The 18,521-nt window shown below is 34.0% G+C and overlaps 1 protein-coding gene across 1 annotated transcript in view; it reads left to right on the top strand.

Annotated features, from left to right (window-relative positions):
• Nucleotides 1–18,140, top strand: part of NCAM2 (neural cell adhesion molecule 2) — a 577,130-nt gene extending 558,990 nt beyond the window's left edge. The window contains exons 16-18 of the mRNA XM_066259097.1: nucleotides 2,881–3,085; nucleotides 6,653–6,772; nucleotides 13,828–18,140. Of these exons, the coding sequence (XP_066115194.1) occupies nucleotides 2,881–3,085; nucleotides 6,653–6,772; nucleotides 13,828–13,936 (434 nt within the window). The 3' untranslated portion in view covers nucleotides 13,937–18,140. The remainder of the gene's footprint in view (nucleotides 1–2,880; nucleotides 3,086–6,652; nucleotides 6,773–13,827) is intronic.
• The last annotated feature ends 381 nt before the right edge of the window (nucleotides 18,141–18,521 follow it).

Here is an 18,521-nt window from a genome sequence, read left to right on the forward strand (position 1 = left end):
GGAATAATTACGTGACAGAAAAAAAGTAAGAAAATTTAGCTTCAGAGTTATTGTAGTTTAACCCTATGGGATACAAGAATACGTATTTAAAGATAACCTTAAGCTGACTTAAAAAAAACAACAATACCTCAAAAGAAAACTTAATAAAATATTAATAGCATAAACCTATTTGATGTCCACTTTATCTTTGCAATGACAAAAATATATTTGTTTTTTTATAAAAATACTTCAAGTAACATTTAAAATTTTTAAGTGTAAGTTTAAAAGATTTAATTTTGTGTCTTTAGAAAACATAATACCTATTTTAGTGTCAATATTTTTTACTGTAGGGAGCTTTACAAATAAGATATTTCTAAGAGCTTTTTCTAAAGTTGGAAGTGAATCAGAATATAATACTGTTTAATGCTGAAATGTCACAAATAAGATATTTATCATTTTAAAGATAACTTGCTAAACCTAAGTCATTAAAAAGTGATTATATTCTCAAGAGAATAATCAATACTTAATAAGAAATACTCAAGATAGGTCCTTGATGAAAGCAATAGTTTTTTTTTTTACCAAAACCATTCTTTTCTAAAATTTTAAAATGATAAAATAATAATTTAAAATATTTGTTAAATTTTTACTTAGTGCTCAGCACTAAGTGCTAGAACTGTTAGATAGCTTATTCATAGCAATCATTTCATAACCCAAGACCCAGTTTGTGGTGGCTGCTGTTTTTAGAACTGTCCCTATTTTAATAAAAAAAATCTCCAACCCTGGCCAGTTGGGTCAGCAGTAGAGCATTGACCTGATGTATTGAAGTTCTGGGTTCAATTCCAGTCAGGGCACAAAAGAGAGGCAACCATCTGCTTCTCCACACCTCCCCCTCTGCTCTCTCTCCTCTCTCTCCATCTCTCTCTATTCCCCTACTGCAGACACAGCTCTATTGATTCCAGCACATGGGCTTGGGTGCTGATGATGACTCCCATTGAGTCTCCATGGAGCCTCCACGAAGGCACTGAAAAAAAAAAAAGCTTGTTACTAGCAGCAGCCCCAGATGGACAGAACATGGTCCCCAGAGGAAGGTTGCCAGGCGGATCCCAGTCAGGGTGCTTGCAGGAGTCTCTGTATCTGCCCTACTTAAAAAACAAACAAACAAACAAACAAACAAACAAAAACCAACCTTAGAGAAATTAACTGACTCACCTAAGAACATACAGTAGTAAGTGATGAAGCCAAGATTTTCTGACACCAGATCCAGTGCATTTAAGAACAAAGCAAGATTTCATACTTGAGAAAAGCAAATGGGGATTAATATAATAGGCAGATATATCATCACTAATTAGTGAGATTTATTGCTTACAACTATGTCTGCATGTGAGAGGAACCTAAAGACAGTAAGAGAGGGATGGCTACTTTAAAGCACGAAGATCATGGAGTCAATATATGACTTCCCCTGGGGCGGAAGTCCAATCGCATTTGTTCAACTATTCTTTTTGGAGCTTTGGTTTTGAATCATGTACTGTTTATCTAAAATTACTAGAAAAAAAGTTTATATAGATATGAAACTTAGTCATCTGCAGAAAATATACTAGCATTCAGACATGTGTGACATATTCTGATATCAGCCCATTAGTGATAAATTCAAAATAAGAATAATTATATAAATTCTTTTGGATAAAAATTTATTTGAGTCATTATTAATATGCTTGACCTAACTTTTTAAAACTTAGTAACTTAGAAAAACTTAATTTTACATATACAGCATTTTCTTTAGAAGTGGTCTTTTCAAACTCAAATTTTTATCTGTTTCTGTATCTCACTTGTTTTCCACATCAGTAATTTAGTGAGCATGCCATATGATTTCACTAAAAAAAGAAATTATAATTTTATAATGATATACAAGCAAATTTTAACATAATCATGTTAAAAATAATCTTGAACAATTCTATAAAATTGTTCTATATAATCCTCTTTTTTCCCTTTAGATAACACAATATCAGTAATTTACCCGATTTCTTTCCATTGCACTTATTTTCCTATCTACATGGTCATAGTTCTGTAGTCTACCTCATAAACAGCCACTGGCATGGAACCCTAAATTTATTTTTGCTATATTAATCCCTCATGCCATTTTTACTTTGTCAGTTACCATATCCTATCTTATTCGCAATCACATTTTTCATGGATACTGTCTGTATGGCTTTTGGAATTCTTGCAACTACATGCTAAAGAAAAGTGACTTCCTTCATATCCTACCTTCGGAAAGGTCATAATACCATTACTCTTTCAAAGTTTGCCTCTTGTTGAATATAATTTGTTAAAGTACTAACTAGAAAGATACAAATACACATTTATTCTAAAATAATTATTTTAAAAATATTCATACATAGATATTTAAAAATGTATTCTCTGTCAAAGCAAAGAGCTTGAAGCCATCATTTGCAAATTTAAGTCTTAAAACTAAAATAATTTATAAAGAACATTTATTTAACACTTTTCTAATAGGAATTTAGACTATATTTTCCTTTTAACAAAGTGATAATCTATTAATGATGTTGACGTTCTGATAGAGAACAGCTACTATATGATAATATTCATTATCTTTCCCACGGGGAATCAGAACAATATTGGAGGGAAAAGTTTCCTAAGAGATTTTATCTAAAAAGTTTTTGTAAAATGTAATTCAAATCACTATTATGTCAATTGCTTAGAATATCATTTGAAACCCAGGATATTGCTCTCAACAATCACGAAATGAAGTCTTCTAGGGATTCTCCTTATTCTTGTGTTTTTAGTTGAATATTTCTCAGATAAGATTTATTTTTAAAATAACTGTCTAAACTTCTCTAATGTGAGGTTTAGTATATTATTATTATTATTTTTTAATTTTTTAAGATACACTTTTTAATAGTCTTGGACTTGGAGCAGTCATTGGCCTGGGAGTTGCAGCACTCTTGCTAATCCTTGTGGTAACAGATGTCAGCTGCTTCTTTATTCGACAATGTGGGTTATTAATGTGCATCACCAGGAGGTTGTGCGGGAAGAAGAGTGGCTCCAGTGGCAAAAGTAAAGAACTCGAAGAAGGAAAAGCTGCATACCTGTGAGTATCAACATCTACATCACATTACATTAAACAAATGCCACTGTCATACTTGCGTGCTTTATTCAGGGATTTGTTTTTCCTAGCGGAGTAAATGAGTTTAACTATAAGACCACTGGGCACTGTTCCAGCTGATTTCTGATCTTAAATCTATATGACCTTAAATATAAAATCTTATAGAGCAAGTGACTTTGTAAAGAGACTACTGTATTAAAAAATAAACTTTAAAATGGGGTCTATGGTAAAAATTTTACTGTCAAAATTTTAAATATTAATAAGTAAATAGGTAAGTAGGTAGAAGGAAGGAAGGGAGGAAGGAAGGAAGGGAGGGAGGGAAGGAGGAAGGGAGGGAGGGAGGGAGGGAGGGAGGGAGGGAAGGAGGAGGAGAGAATCATACAATTATATTGGTTATAAATTTTCCTATCCATTTTTTAGTTTATATTGAATAAAAGAAAGACATCATTTATAATGTGAATTAAAAAGTAAGATAAATTGGCCTGACTAGGTGGTGGCGCAGAGGATAGAGCGTTGGACTGGGATGCCGAGGATCCAGGTTCAAGACCCCGAGGTTGCCAGCTTGAGCGTGGGCTCATCTGGTTTGAGCAAAAGCTCACCAGCTTGGACCCAAGGTCACTGGCTTGAACAAGAGGTTACTCGGTCTGCTGAAGACCCGTAGTCAAAGCACATATGAGAAAGCAATCAATGATCAAATAAGGTGTTGCAATGAAAAAACTAATGATTAATGCTTCTCATCTCCCCGTTCCTGTCTGTCTGTCACTGTCTATCCCTCTCTCTGACTCTCTGTCTCTGTAAAAAAAAAGTAAGATAAACTGATTTAACATAAATTATGCCCTTGTCCACAGTTGTAAGAAATGACAAGCTTCAAGAGCATCTATATAGAAAATGTATGCACTATGCAATAGATAATTATAGATTTTGAATTTACTCCTCCAAATTTTGATCAAAAGAGAACCATGTATTAGATTTTGAAGTTCTCTGTGACATTTTATTTAATTAGACAATATATGAATTCAGAGAAAATATACAGAGTTGAATTTTGTAGAAAGTTGTCTTGTAAAAAGTAATTAAGAGTTTTTGATACTTTTTTGTGGTCTTTAGATACATTTGTATAAAATCTCAAAAGTAGAACAGTAGTTCATTCTTTTTATTGTTGAGTCTTTTCTGTTTATTTTTCTATGCATATATTTATACATATATGATCTCATACATTATCTTCTAGCTTAGGGATATAAAAGAATTTATTCTGCATGGCTGTATTCTTTTTCTATCCCCAGTGAGGAGGCAGAGAGACAGACTCTCACATGCATCCGACCGGGATCCATCTGACATGCCCACTAGGGGACAATGTTCTGTCCATCTGGACCATTGTTTTGTTGCAACCAGAACCATTCTAGCACTTGAGGTGGAGGCCAGGGAGCCATCCTCAGCGCCCAGGCCAACTTTGTTCCAATGGAGCCTTGGCTGCAAGAGGGAAAGAGAGAGAAAGGAGAGGGGGAAGGGTGGAGAAGCAGATGGGCACTTCTCCTGTGTGCCCTGACTGGGAATTGAACCCGGGACTTCTACATGCTGGGTGGATGCTCTACTTCTGAGCCAATCAAGGTGGTTAACTCTTTCATGGACTGGCAAAAAACTCCTGGTGAACCAGCACTGGTCCACAGACTAGCTGTTGAAAACCACTGGCTTGTATTATTTGGGGCTAGAAATGACTAGCATTTCTTCAAGCCAATCAATTAGCTTCTTAATCTTTTGAGGCTTCTATTGGTTTCTCCCACCAAACAATCAGATCCTAGGCTAGAATGACAGGCCTCTGTGGTTGATATCTTGGCTTTCATAGTGCATGTGTTAAAGGGGAAGCACAGAAGTACCTCCCCCCATAGTCTGGGGATGGACAGGTTGTACCCCAGGGGAAACTGAAAAACTGGCCTTTCTTCCCTACACAGGGGAGGTGATGATAATCCCCTTAGCGGGGCAAGAATGCAATCCCCCGGAGTGTCTGAAACTGCAAATACTATAATTTCCTAGTAAAGTGAATGCTGTAACTTCCTACTAAAGAATGCTTCCCAGTTTTATTATTCTGTTTGATTCCTTCATTCCTAGTTTATTATGCTCAATGTCTGTTTTCCTCTGCTTCCTTCCATGTTAATATTTAGCTACCTACATTAACAGTATGGTAACAGTATGTCCCAGAGGAACTGAAGTCTCCACATACCCTTATTCGGGGTGGTCATATTTGTTATCTGTATTACGAGTGCATATTTTTTACTCTTACATGTCTCCTCCCTTCATCATCAAATTACTTTTCTTGTTTTTCTTAAGTTTAATTTCTTCAAATACGAAACTTTGCAGTAAATGTTTCACTATCCACAATTATGATAAATTACACTTACTCTCATGGTACAGGGGATAAAGGGTTGATCTGGAATGCAGAGTTCACTGGTTTGAAACCCTGGGTTTGCCTGGTCAAGGCACATTGGGAGTTGATGCTTCCTGCTCCTCCCCACTTCTCTCTCTCTCTCTGTCTCTCTTTCTTTCTCCTCCATAAAATGAATAAAGTCTTAAAAATCTTTAAAAAAATAAATCTGATAAAGATTATGTAAATGGGCCCTGGCCGGTTGGCTCAGCGGTAGAGCGTCGGCCTAGCGTGCGGAGGACCTGGGTTCAATTCCCGGCCAGGGCACACAGGAGAAGCACCCATTTGCTTCTCCACCCCTCTGCCGCGCTTTCCCTCTCTGTCTCTCTCTTCCCCTCCCGCAGCCGAGGCTCCATTGGAACAAAGATGGCCCAGGCGCTGGGGATGGCTCTGTGGCCTCTGCCCCAGGTGCTGGAGTGGCTCTGGTCGCAACATGGTGACGCCCAGGATGGGCAGAGCATCGCCCCCTGGTGGGCAGAGCCTCGCCCCTGGTGGGCGTGCCGGGTGGATCCTGGTCGGGCGCATGCGGGAGTCTGTCTGACTGTCTCTCCCTATTTCCAGCTTCAGAAAAATGAAAAAGAGAAAAAAAAAAAAAAAAGATTATGTAAATGTAAAATTTTAAATGAAAATATCTTGCATATATGTTAGCAGTATTATTTTACCTAAACTATTGAATACATAAAAATGTTAAAAGTCAATGATCATATTATAGTCAAAATCATTCAAATAAACTCAGAGACATTTAAACATATACAGGGTGGGGCAAAAGTAGATTTACAGTTGTTCATATGGAAATTAAACAATAATAAGTAATAATACAAGAACAAAATGAATTTTATGTACAACTGTAAACCAACTTTTGCCCAACATTGTATATAAATTTTATCTTTAAATTTTGAAATAACAATTTTTATAAGTAAAAATTATAGACAAAATGAAATTTCTACTTTTTCTGAGTGAAAATATGGTGAAGTGAATTTAAGTGTAAAAAAGAAAAAATTTTAATGGTATTCTCAATCTGATCATATTAAATTTATTTGTGAAGAGGTGGGATTAGATGGACATTTTAAAATATATTTCATAATGTATCCATCTTTACAATATGTAGATAAGAATGTTTTTCTTTATTTTACTAGGAAAGATGGATCAAAAGAGCCAATAGTGGAGATGAGAACAGAGGATGAAAGAATTACTAATCATGAAGATGGAAGCCCAGTAAATGAGCCAAATGAAACCACACCACTAACAGAACCTGAGTATGTAGATTGAAATGCTTAACAATTTCTGGATAAGTATTTGTAAAATAATAATGCATTATTATTTTAGTAAATATTTACAGATATAATCATTTGTGAAAATTTTTGTTGTTTTCAATGAAACTACACATGAATATCCAAAATCCATTTTCTCTTCAGACATTTCACATGAAAACTTTGTATCAATGTCAGAGAAAATCTATTCAAACATATATTTATAATTTTATACTAAAATGTCTGAAAAACTGAGTCAGATTTTTTACACTAATTTCACTCTTTAAAAAAGTAATGCATTGAAAATGTTTATTTTTACTGAAATAAAGATGTGTCAGGAAATTAATCATTGTTTTGAATATAAAAATGACAGTGTAAAATAGGAATAAATAGTGTGAAATGTACACAGACTTTTTAAAATAAGAATATATTAAAGAGCAGAATAAAATACTGTTAAACTGTCATTTAATGTTTATATAGTAAATGGTGCTTGGTCTCCATTCAGGAATAAGTTATTTACATCTTTCTGCATCCATCACAGCCCTACCTAATACCATAGTAGGTATTTTTAACTAAACCCTTAGAGAATGAACGTGTGCCTAGTTTGATATACATAAAATTAAAATGATTTAACTGAAGGTGTTATAAGAAGTAGTAGTACAGAGAGTCCTTGGATTAGGACAGTCTCGACATACAATGTTTCAAGGTTTCGACACTAACTCCTGGAAAAACTTTTAAAAGATTGAGACATAATATTTCGGCTTACGCTTTTAGCATTGTACTTACAGACTACGTGGGGAACTAGTTTGGTTGCGTGTGGCAGAAGAATATGCAGTACAGTGTACAGTTTCAGCATATTTAGGTCGTTTTCCTTCTTCTGTGGCTTAGTTGTGTTTTTATGCTCTAGATTATGGTTTTATAACTGTGTTACGATAGGTAAGTGACTTAGGCTAGGATATGTTTTGACTTACACCAAAATTTGGGTTATGTCACTGTCATAGGAATGGAACTGTGTGGTAAGCCAAGGACCCCCTTAGTAGTATTTTATTGAATATATATGTAACACTAATAAAAACATGACTAGCACTCTATTCTTTAAATACTGCTCACCAAAATGTTTTATTGATTTTTAAAACAAAAATTTCATTTTCTTTGCCACGTAATTTTCCCTTGCAGAAAAATTTGATTTAGGCTTCTCATCCTAAATCAAATTCTGAGTGTTATCATAATGAAAGAAAAACAATCTGTTTCAGAAATCCCTTTTATTCACTCTCAAGGGATAGAGATTATTAATATTTAGGTAAATATAAGGTGTTACTCTGGAGTTAAAATTTCAGTATAAATCCTCAGGGCTTTTTTAGTGATTGCATTTAGAATTATTACATTCTAATTTGAAGTTAACTCTAGAAGTAACAATGGGTACAGTGAGTATCTTCAGAAATTATAAATCTTCAATGAAGCAAAAAAAAATTTTGTATATTAATTCTTATTTTCAACATTATATCAATGTGTATGAAAATGAGTTAAGAAATATCTGCATATAAGAAATATATTTTAAAACAATCTAAAAAACAAAAAGACATTATTTAATAGCTACTTTGGGACTCAGAAAAATATACTCAATAAAAAATTGGAACATTAATAGTAATCTTTTTTAAAAATTGCCATAAACATAGGTCACAGATATTTATATGTGTCAAAACACACCATCCACAAATTATTGAGAACACTGGGTAATTATCAACTCAGTGCATGGTTTGTTGATTTAGAGATATATTCACCCTATGTTAACTTCCCATGCCAGCTCTAAATTTCTCTACATTTTGATACTAAAACTGACCCATACATCTTACAATATTTTTGAGTAAATGTTTTCAGTACTTGGGAGTGGGAGAAAGGAAGAAATATGACTTCACTATTTATAATATACATAAGATAGCCTGCTTGGGACCAGGCTCCATTGGAGCAAAGTTGGCCAAGGCACTGAGGATGGCTCCATGGCCTCTGCCTCAGGTGCTAGAATGGCTCCAATTGCAGCAGAGCAACGCCCCAGAGGAGCCAAGCATCACCCCCTAGGGGGCTTGCGAGGTGGATCCTGGTCAGGTGGGTGCATGTGGAAGTCTGTCTGTCTACCTCCCCTCAACCCCCACCGCTTCTCACTTCAGCAAAAAAAAAAAAAAAAAAAAAAAAAAAAAAAGACAGCCTGCTTGATAGGTACAAAGTAGATGTTACTTCATCCCAGAAATGTATCTGACTAGTTTTTGCCTATGAATTACTTTTGATTGGTTCAGTTTCACACAGTAGCTTTTATCTTCAAAATAAAATGAATTACGCACTCATTCCAGAATATGAAATAAATTGCAAATAATTCCCAGAGAAACTAGCATAGTAGCTTGTACTCCTCCATAAATCAAGGAATTTAAAGTCACAGGGGTGAACCGGATTCTATTTGTAACGTAATTTTTTTGATATGGAAAAAATATTTTGTCATAGGAAGAAAAATACCACCAAAGCCATGTACACAAAATGTAATAGTAAACCATTGAATTTAAGAATAGTAGTAAAAACTAGAAATCTTGATTCATTGTCATCATAATAAAATTTATGAAGCTGTCTCAGTATTGAATAATAAAAGTTATAAATGATAGTATATACATTACTTAAAGTTAAAGATGTACTTGTAATCCTTTTACTCTTAAAATATATTCCAGAGAAAGTAAATGATCAAACTATGATATATTAAAAGTTACATACTAAATTATTTTTACTTGTTTCTTTGTTTTTTACTCCTGTAAGATTTTAATGACACATATTTTTTTATTTTTCAATTACTGCTTACATTTAATATTATTTTGTATTTGTTTCAGATGTACAGCATAGTGGTTGGAGAATCATGTGTTATATGGAGTAATTCTAATTTCATTTTGTATGAATTTTAACATTGGGAAAATTAATAAATATATTTGGAAAACTTTTGCTGTTGTTTCATAGGAAACAATTAGAAACAACTTAAGCCTGACCTGTGGTGGCACAGTGGATAAAGCGTTGACCTGGAAATGCTGAGGTCGCCGGGTTGAAACCCTGGGCTTCCCTGGTCAAGGCACATATGGGAGTTGATGCTTCCAGCTCCAGCTCCTCCCCCCTTCTCTATCTCTCTGTCTCTCTCTCCTCTCTCTCCTCTCTCTCCCTCTTTCTCTCTCCTCTCTAAAAATGAATAAATTTTTTTAAAAAATTTAAAAAAAAGAAACAACTTTAAAAAGTGCTTATAGGCCATGGCCGGTTGGCTCAGTGGTAGAGCATCGGCTTGACATATAGGACTCCCGGGTTCGATTCCCAGCCAGGGCACACAGGAGAAGTGCCCATCTGCTTCTCCACCCCTCCCTCTCTCCTTTCTCTCTGTCTCTCTCTTCCCCTCCCACAGCCAAGGCTCCATTGGAGCAAAGTTGGCCCAGGCGCTGAGGATGGCTCTATTGCCTCTGCTTCAGGCACTAGAATGGCTCTGGTTGCAACAGAGCAATGCCCCAGATGGGCAGAGCATCACCCCCTGGTGGGCATGCCGGGTGGATCCTGGTCAGGCTCATGCGGGAGTCTGTCTGACTGCCTTCCCATTTCCAACTTCAGAAAAATACAAAAAAAAAAAAAGTTCTTATAAATGATAGACAAATAAGAAGAAAATAATAAGAGTGAATACAGACCAATCTTTTTTTTTTTTTTTCTTGTATTTTTCTGAAGCTGGAAACGGGGAGAGACAGTCAGACAGACTCCCGCAAGCGCCCGACCGGGATCCACCCGGCACGCCCACCAGGGGCGACGCTCTGCCCACCACCAGGGGGCGATGCTCTGCCCCTCCAGGGCGTCTCTCTGCCACGACCAGAGCCACTCTAGCACCTGGGGCAGAGGCCAAGGAGCCATCCCCAGCTCCCGGCCAAGGAGCCATCCCCAGCTCCCATCTTTGCTCCAATGGAGCCTCGGCTGCGGGAGGGGAAGAGAGAGACAGAGAGGAAGGAGGGGGGGGCGGTGGAGAAGCAAATGGGCACTTCTCCTATGTGCCCTGGCCGGGAATTGAACCCGGGTCCCCCACACACCAGGCCGACGCTCTACCGCTGAGCCAACTGGCCAGGGCCTCTTTTTTTTTTTTTTTAAGTGAGAAGCAGTAGGCAGGGAAGTACAGACAGACTCCAGCATATGCCCCAGATCAGGATCCACCCAGCAAGACCCCTACAGAGCAATACTCTGCCCATCTGGGGCCACTGCTCTGTTAATTGGCAACTGAGCTATTTCAGCGATGGAGGCAAAGCCATTGAGCCATCTTCAGCACTTGGTGCCGAACTTCTCAAACCATTCTAGCCATGGCTGTGGAAGGGGAGGGGTGGGAGAGAGAGATAAGGGTGAGGAGGAGGGTGAAGAAACAGATGGTTACTTCTCCTGTGTGCCCTGACTGGAAATTGAACTTAGGACTTCCACAAAACGGGCCAATGCTCTACCACTGAGCCAACTGGCCAGGGCCAAACAGAGACTAATTAAAGAAAAGAAACAGTAAATATTTTAAAAAGGAAGAAAACCCTGTAATATCTTTATTTGCATTAATTTGAAAAGAATATTGCCAATTCATCCAACTTCTGAAGTTTATATAACAGAATACAGCAGCAACTATTGATTGTTTTGACTAGAAAAACTGAAGTACTAGTTAATCATCTACTTGGCAAATAAAAAAGTTTTGATGCTTTTAAGTTCCAAAACAATTACATTTTTTAAAATAAATTTTTATTAATTTTAATGGGTGATATCAATAAATTATGGTACATATGTTCAAAGAATACAACTCCAGGTTACCTTGTTGTTCAATTATGTTGCATACCCAAAGTCAGATTGACCTCTACACCTTCTATCTAGTTTTCTTTGTGCCCCTCCCCCTCGCCCGTTCCATCTCCCTCTCCCCCCTACCCCCATAACCACCACACTCTTATCAATGTCTCTTAGTCTCACTTTTATGTCCCACCTACGTATGGAATAATGCAGTTCCTGTTTTTTTCTGATTTACTTATTTCACTTCGTATCATGTTATCAAGATCCCACCATTTTGCTGTAATTGATCTGATGTCATCATTTCTTATGGCTGAGTAGTATTCCATAGTGTATATGTGCCACATCTTCTTTATCCAGTCATTTATTGAAGGGTTTTTTGGTTGTTTCCATGTCTTAGCCACTGTGAACAATGCTGCAATGAACATGGGGCTACATTTGTCTTTATGTATCAATGTCTCTGAGTTTTGGAGGTATATACCCAGTAGAGGGATTGCTGGGTCATAAGGTAGTTCTATTTTCAGTTCTTTGAGGAACCACCATACTTTCTTCCATAATGATTGTACTACTTTACATTCCCACTAACAGTGAATGAGGATTCCTTTTTCTCCACAGCCTTTCCAACACTTGCTATTACCTGTCTTGTTGATAACAGCTAAATTAACAGACGTGAGGTGATATCTCATTGTATTTTTGATTTGCATTTCTCTAATAACTAATGAAGATAAGCATTTTTTCATATATCTGTTGGCCATTTGTATTTCTTCCTGGGAGAAGTGTCTGTTCATGTCCTTTTCCCATTTTTTATTGGATTGTTTGTTTGTTTGTTGTTGAGTTTTATGAGTTCTTTATATATTTTTGAATATTGGGCCCTTATCTGATCTGTTGTTTGAAAATATCATTTCCCATTTAGTTGGCTGTTTGTTTATTTTGTTGTCAGTTTCTCTTGCTGAGCAAAAACTTCTTAGTTTGATAGAATCCCATTCATTTATCTTTGCCTTCACTTCTCTTGCCTTTGGAGTCAAATTCATAAAATGCTCTTTAAAACCAAGGTCCTTGAGTATAGTACCTATGTTTTCTTCTATGTACTTTATTGTTTCTGGTCTTATATTTAGGTCTTTGATCCATTTTGAATTAATTTTAGTACAAGGGGACAAACTGTAGTCGAGTTTCATTCTTTTGCATGTGGCTTTTCAGTTTTCCCAGCACTATTTGTTGAAGAGGCTTTCTTTTCTCCATTGTGTGTTGTTGGCCCCTTTATTGAAAATTATTTGACCATATATATGTGGTTTTATTTCTGGACTTTCTATTCTGTTCTATTGGTCTCAGTATCTATTTTACTGCCAATACCATGCTGTTTTGATTGTAGTGGCTCTATAATATAGTTTGAAGTCAGGTATTGTAATGCCCCAGCTTCATTCTTTTTCCTTAGGATTGCTTTGGCTATTTGGGGTTTTTTATAGTTCCATATAAATCTGATGGTTTTTTTGTTCCATTTCTTTAAAAAATGTCATTAAAATTTTGATGGGAATTGCTTTAAATTTGTATATTGCTTTGGTTAATATGATCATTTTGATTATATTTATTCTTCCTATCCAAGGACAAGGAATATTTTTCCATTTCATTGTATCTTTTTCGATTTCCCTTAACAATGCTTTGTAATTTTTGTTATAAGGTCCTTTACATTCTTTGCTATGTTTATTCCTAGGTATTTTATTTATTTTTTGTTGCAATCATGAAGGGGATTATTATTTTAAAATTTCAGGCCCAGATGGTTATACTAGTGAATTCTATCAAACATTTAAAGAAGACTTGGTTCCTATTCTACTCAAAGTCTTCCAAAATTTGAAATAGAAGCAATACTTCCAAACACATTTTATGAGGCCAACATAACCCTCATACTGAAACCTGGCAGAGATGGCACACACACAAAAAACAATTACATTTTTAATGTTGTCAACTCATTTTCAAATTTAAGCAACCCTTTAATGAATGATTTGGTGCATCTAAATTTACAAATGTATTATTTTGTTCATCATTTTGCATCACACCACATTTTTTCAATAAATAAATTGTTTAATCTCTTTTAGCATATTTTGTTGTCAATTTTATTTTATTTTTAACAAATATGATTTATTTTATTCTACTAATTATACCAAATTTCCTTCTACAAAATAGTAAACAATAACTTAAATGTTAAGGGATACCACTTAAAGTACTGAAGCAAATGAAGTGTTTATTTTTATATTTCCTTCCAGAAAATTGCCTCTAAAAGAAGAGAATGGGAAAGAAGTCCTAAATCCAGAAACTATAGAAATTAAGGTTTCTAATGACATCCAGTCAAAAGAAGATGACAGCAAAGCATAACACCAGCTTGCAGAGGCTTGAACGATGTACAAAGAGCATTTGGATTGCAGTGACCCTATGACCAAAACTATTCCATTGACCTTAATTTCTTGGGAAACTTTTAGCTTGGAATAGCTTGTACACATATACATACAATCAAATACTCCTGCCCATAATCCATTTTCTATGTTGTTGTTGTTGCTGTTGTTGTAGTTATTATTGTTTATTTTGTTAAGAAATTCAATATACAGACCTGACTGGCACCAATACTTGGGTATTAATTTGACTCTATGATTGAAGAACTGCAATATATTAGATATCTAAAGTCCTTTACTTCTTAAGAACTATATTTTATACCACAACCTCTCCAACAAACAGGTTTAAATAAAAACAAGACAATACAAAACTTTGCGAGGTAAATGTATAAGAAAGCCCTGCATGTTTTTAATCCTATCTTGGGCAAAGAAATTATGAAAGTGGATTTCAGTTTAAGATGAAGACACTTAATAAAGGTTAAACTATTTTTATTAGGGGATTTTCAGGGAATTTGGGCTTGTTAGAGCCAGCTATCTTTAGCAGATATTAAAAATTGAGAGAAAAAAAATTGAGAGAAACTTTGGAAAACTCTTTTTAAGGTGTAATTACATTGATTTTTGATAGACTGAAGTGCCAGATCAAAATTGTTACCCACTTGAATAAATATCAGTTGAATATAAAATTAGGTTAGAAATATTCCAGAAATTTCTCTTTCAATATAGCATAGTCACTCACAACGGATTACATACACACACACACACACACACACACAAATGTATTGCAAGTAAAAATAATATTTATTTCTGCCCTCAGCTTCAAGTAATAAAGTAAATTGAAGTAAGAATAATATTAATGTTGTCTTGATATATTTTTAAATATGTGATTATCTTTTAAATTAAATAATTTCTTCTAAAAAAGGTCTTTAGCATTCCAATACTTCACACACCATGCCTTCAGATACATTTTTTTGCCCATTGTTTTAGATAATCTCTGTTTAAAAATTAATTTATCAAGTGTTATAGATCAATTGTAAATGTAATTGATTAATGGAAGTTAAAATCCTTAGTTTGGTGAAATTAAGGAATAATTAACATTTAAACATGCCATGAAAGTGTAGATGCAAAAACAGTTGAATTACTACTCTCTTTTTATGCTGGATGTTGTAGTTAGAAGTCATTTTAAGATTTTGATAGACAACTTTGGTTGAAGAAATCCCTTACCTATTCAACATGAACTTTCTAATATTACTCATTAGGGTCTGTACCTGAATAAAATAATTAACTTCCAAGCTATGCAAGCTCCCAGGGGTAAAAGACTAAAACACAGTTTCCACTTCTATGTAAGGTTAAAAAAATGTATTTTTTATTATAAATTTACATACCATTGGGAGCAGGTTTTTAGGTTCTTTCTTACCCTAGAGAGCCAAAGGTTTCTTTAGGCCACATCACATTCATAAACTTTAGTGTTTCAGGTGGTATTACATCTCAAATGTTGACTGGTTGGGGGATGCCTTGCAATAGAATATTGGAGGATAGTTTTAACAGTGAGAAGTGACCTGCTTTAGGGGGTCTCTTTATAGAGATAACTGGATGAATATTTAATGTAATGTTAATGCCATTTAAGAGCATATATATAAGGAGAGACAGTTAACTACTTTATCAAAATTTTGGTAATCAGAAAGACAGAATCTGCCCACCTGCATGTTTGGACACTAAATCTCCAGTGTCATTGCCAGAATTTATAGGATTAGGAGCAGAAACATCTCCTAGTTATCTTTTCTGGCATATTCTAAAGAAAAGGAAAAGACATCTGTGCCTACCTAAAAATATTAGTAGGAATTATCCAACTGGTCTTTTTGATGGATTCACTACTGTTTAAGTTATGTTTTTAATATGATGTTAGCTGATGGTTTATTAAGTTATGTTTTTTCTCACCTGTTAGATTTATTTTAGTGTTGTTTTTCACCCTTTTGTATAAATGTGCTTATACTAGTCACAATACTTGTGCAAAATAAATGGGCTTAGTAAAGTGTCAGTGAAGCAATAGCCATGAATACTAACTTTTCCTGGGTAGGGATACCTGATTTTAAACTAGTGATGGTGAAAGAATTAGAAAAACTTAGAAAGCAATTTAGCATGTTTACTCTGATATTTGTGCTACCTTTCAAAAGCAGAGAAATCATAATACTGAACAAATATTTTTGTTTTTCATTATTAATTTGAAAGTTCTCTTTCTCTCATCTCTTTGGACTTTCAATGTAAAGCAATTTACATTAAAAAATTATATATATATATATTTGCTGTTGCAATTCTTGCCACTAATGGTGAGTAACAATCTGAAGTTAACAAGTAATCTGGAACTAACTGTAGACAGATTATTTCAAGTATACTGTTTCAATTGTACGAGTGGTCCTTATCTCTTGTCCTTGAAATGTATGCCATGCAGGAGCAAGGCAATACTGTGATAAACTTTTTTAAAAACATTTTTATGTAATGATCCAAATTCTCTTTTGTAAAAGTTTCCATCTAAGACATGGATGTTAGTATTTGTAAAATATGAATAGGACTGAAATCATGTATCCTGTTTTTCACTAAACTCATCCATTTAACTGTATAAATGTTATTTTTACTGTCTGAGAGTACTCTTAAATGTTGTTATCAAACGTCAAAAGAGTGGACCGAATATAAGTACATTAAATAATCAGAAACTATGGTACTTTAAACAAAGAAGAAAAGGTATCACTAAAAAATGGTATTTCTTGATAGGCTATGTGCAATTAGACAATGACAATCTATATTCAACAACATATAAGAGGAATCAGTAATATCAGCATTTTAACATGTTTTGCTTTTGAAACTGGCACAAATTAATGTGTTAATGTATTTTACATAATTTGCAAAGAAATTTAATTAAGAGTTTTAATTTCTATAGGTTTATTTATAGTTTCTTTGGGTCAACATATTGCCATTCTTTTGATACTAATGTTTAACATTCATGTTCGAGTTTGCTTTTGTTTTTAATATTAATGACTATATAAGCATTTTCAAATACTATTTTATTCATGAAAGTTTACATGACCCTTAGTCTTTGAATTAAACATTTATATAAATAGGATTTTATTAATCAAATTATTTATTTGAGTGCCAATAGTTAATTATAATTTTATAATCATACCTTTATTTTATGCTTCTTATTTTAAATAATTAAAATGTATTTGTGCCTTTAGATTAGCCCGAGTCTGCTTTTTAAAAGAAAAAAACACAACTGCAATCTTTATTGATATATTTTGCTTTTATCTGTGACAACTGAATAATGCTGTCTTAATTACATTCAGTGAATAAGCTTAATTCAAATTTCTTTACCTTAAATACAAAATCTAAATATAGCAAATTATACTGTGCAATTTATTTCCACTTATGACAAAACAGTTCTTTTGATGCACACACAATATATACTTAATTTGCTCTATATTGTTGTTCTAAACAATAAATACATTCTGGATGTTGTTTAAATTGAGTATTACCAGTTGCAAAAAAAAGCAACAGATGACTTTCTAAAATAAGGTAAATTTTTATGGTGTCACTTGGGTTAACATTATTCCTGTTATAATTTGATTTGGGACCACAAATCATCCTTTATTGTTGAGAAGATAATCACTAATGAAAAATTCTAACCTGAGGTTGTAAAAAGAAAAATCTCCATCTCTGACTTTAAAAAATATTGGAATAACATATTACAATTACTTATTACAATTGCAATGTCTTTTTTCATGAAGAATAATGTAAACACAATTTCAGTCCCTTATGGAGGTCTTTTCCATAACCATATTCAGAGTGCTTATTCAACAAACTTATGAGTAGCTGAAGATATTTTTTTAAATGAGATTGTTTGAATTATTTATCTTTAAAGATAAAAGATTTGCATATTATTAACCCTTTAAAGCATTATTACATTTTATCTCACATTGAAATTGCATATGGATGTATTAGCATATGCTAAAATTAAACTGTGGAAGGTCACAGAAATGAAGTACTTCAATCCTAAAATGAAAACCTTGTAAGAAAGTATTCAACTCATGGGCTTAATAATGTTCTGAGATGAAATAATTATATGTGTATATGAGAAAGTTATAAAAGGGCATATATGTAATAGTTGCTGAACAAATATAATTTCCTTCCAGTTTCCTTCTCTCCTTTTTAAAAAATTGCATTTACCTCTGTAGATACAGCTATTTCCAACATTATACAAGAATACTAACTTATTAATTCTTTCCCCTCATATACTTTTATTATATACATAATAATAATTATTTGGTAACACAATTTAATTTTATTAGAAAAAAATAGTTCATTATTTACTGTAGGGTTTTGTCAATGACTTAAATTTATTAGTTGTTACCCTAGCTTAAATTTTTTAACTAATTTTTAGGATTTAGGAAACATGATGTTCATAATTATTAATATAAAAGTTTCCCATATAAACTTAATATTGCCACTTTTTTATTTTTTCCTGAAATAAAAACATCTTTTTGCATCCAGTTTTAGCCTTCCTTGGGAAAATATTAGCAAAG

Source organism: Saccopteryx bilineata, chromosome 2 (genome assembly GCF_036850765.1).
Source record: "Saccopteryx bilineata isolate mSacBil1 chromosome 2, mSacBil1_pri_phased_curated, whole genome shotgun sequence".
Taxonomy (NCBI): Eukaryota; Metazoa; Chordata; class Mammalia; order Chiroptera; family Emballonuridae; genus Saccopteryx; species Saccopteryx bilineata.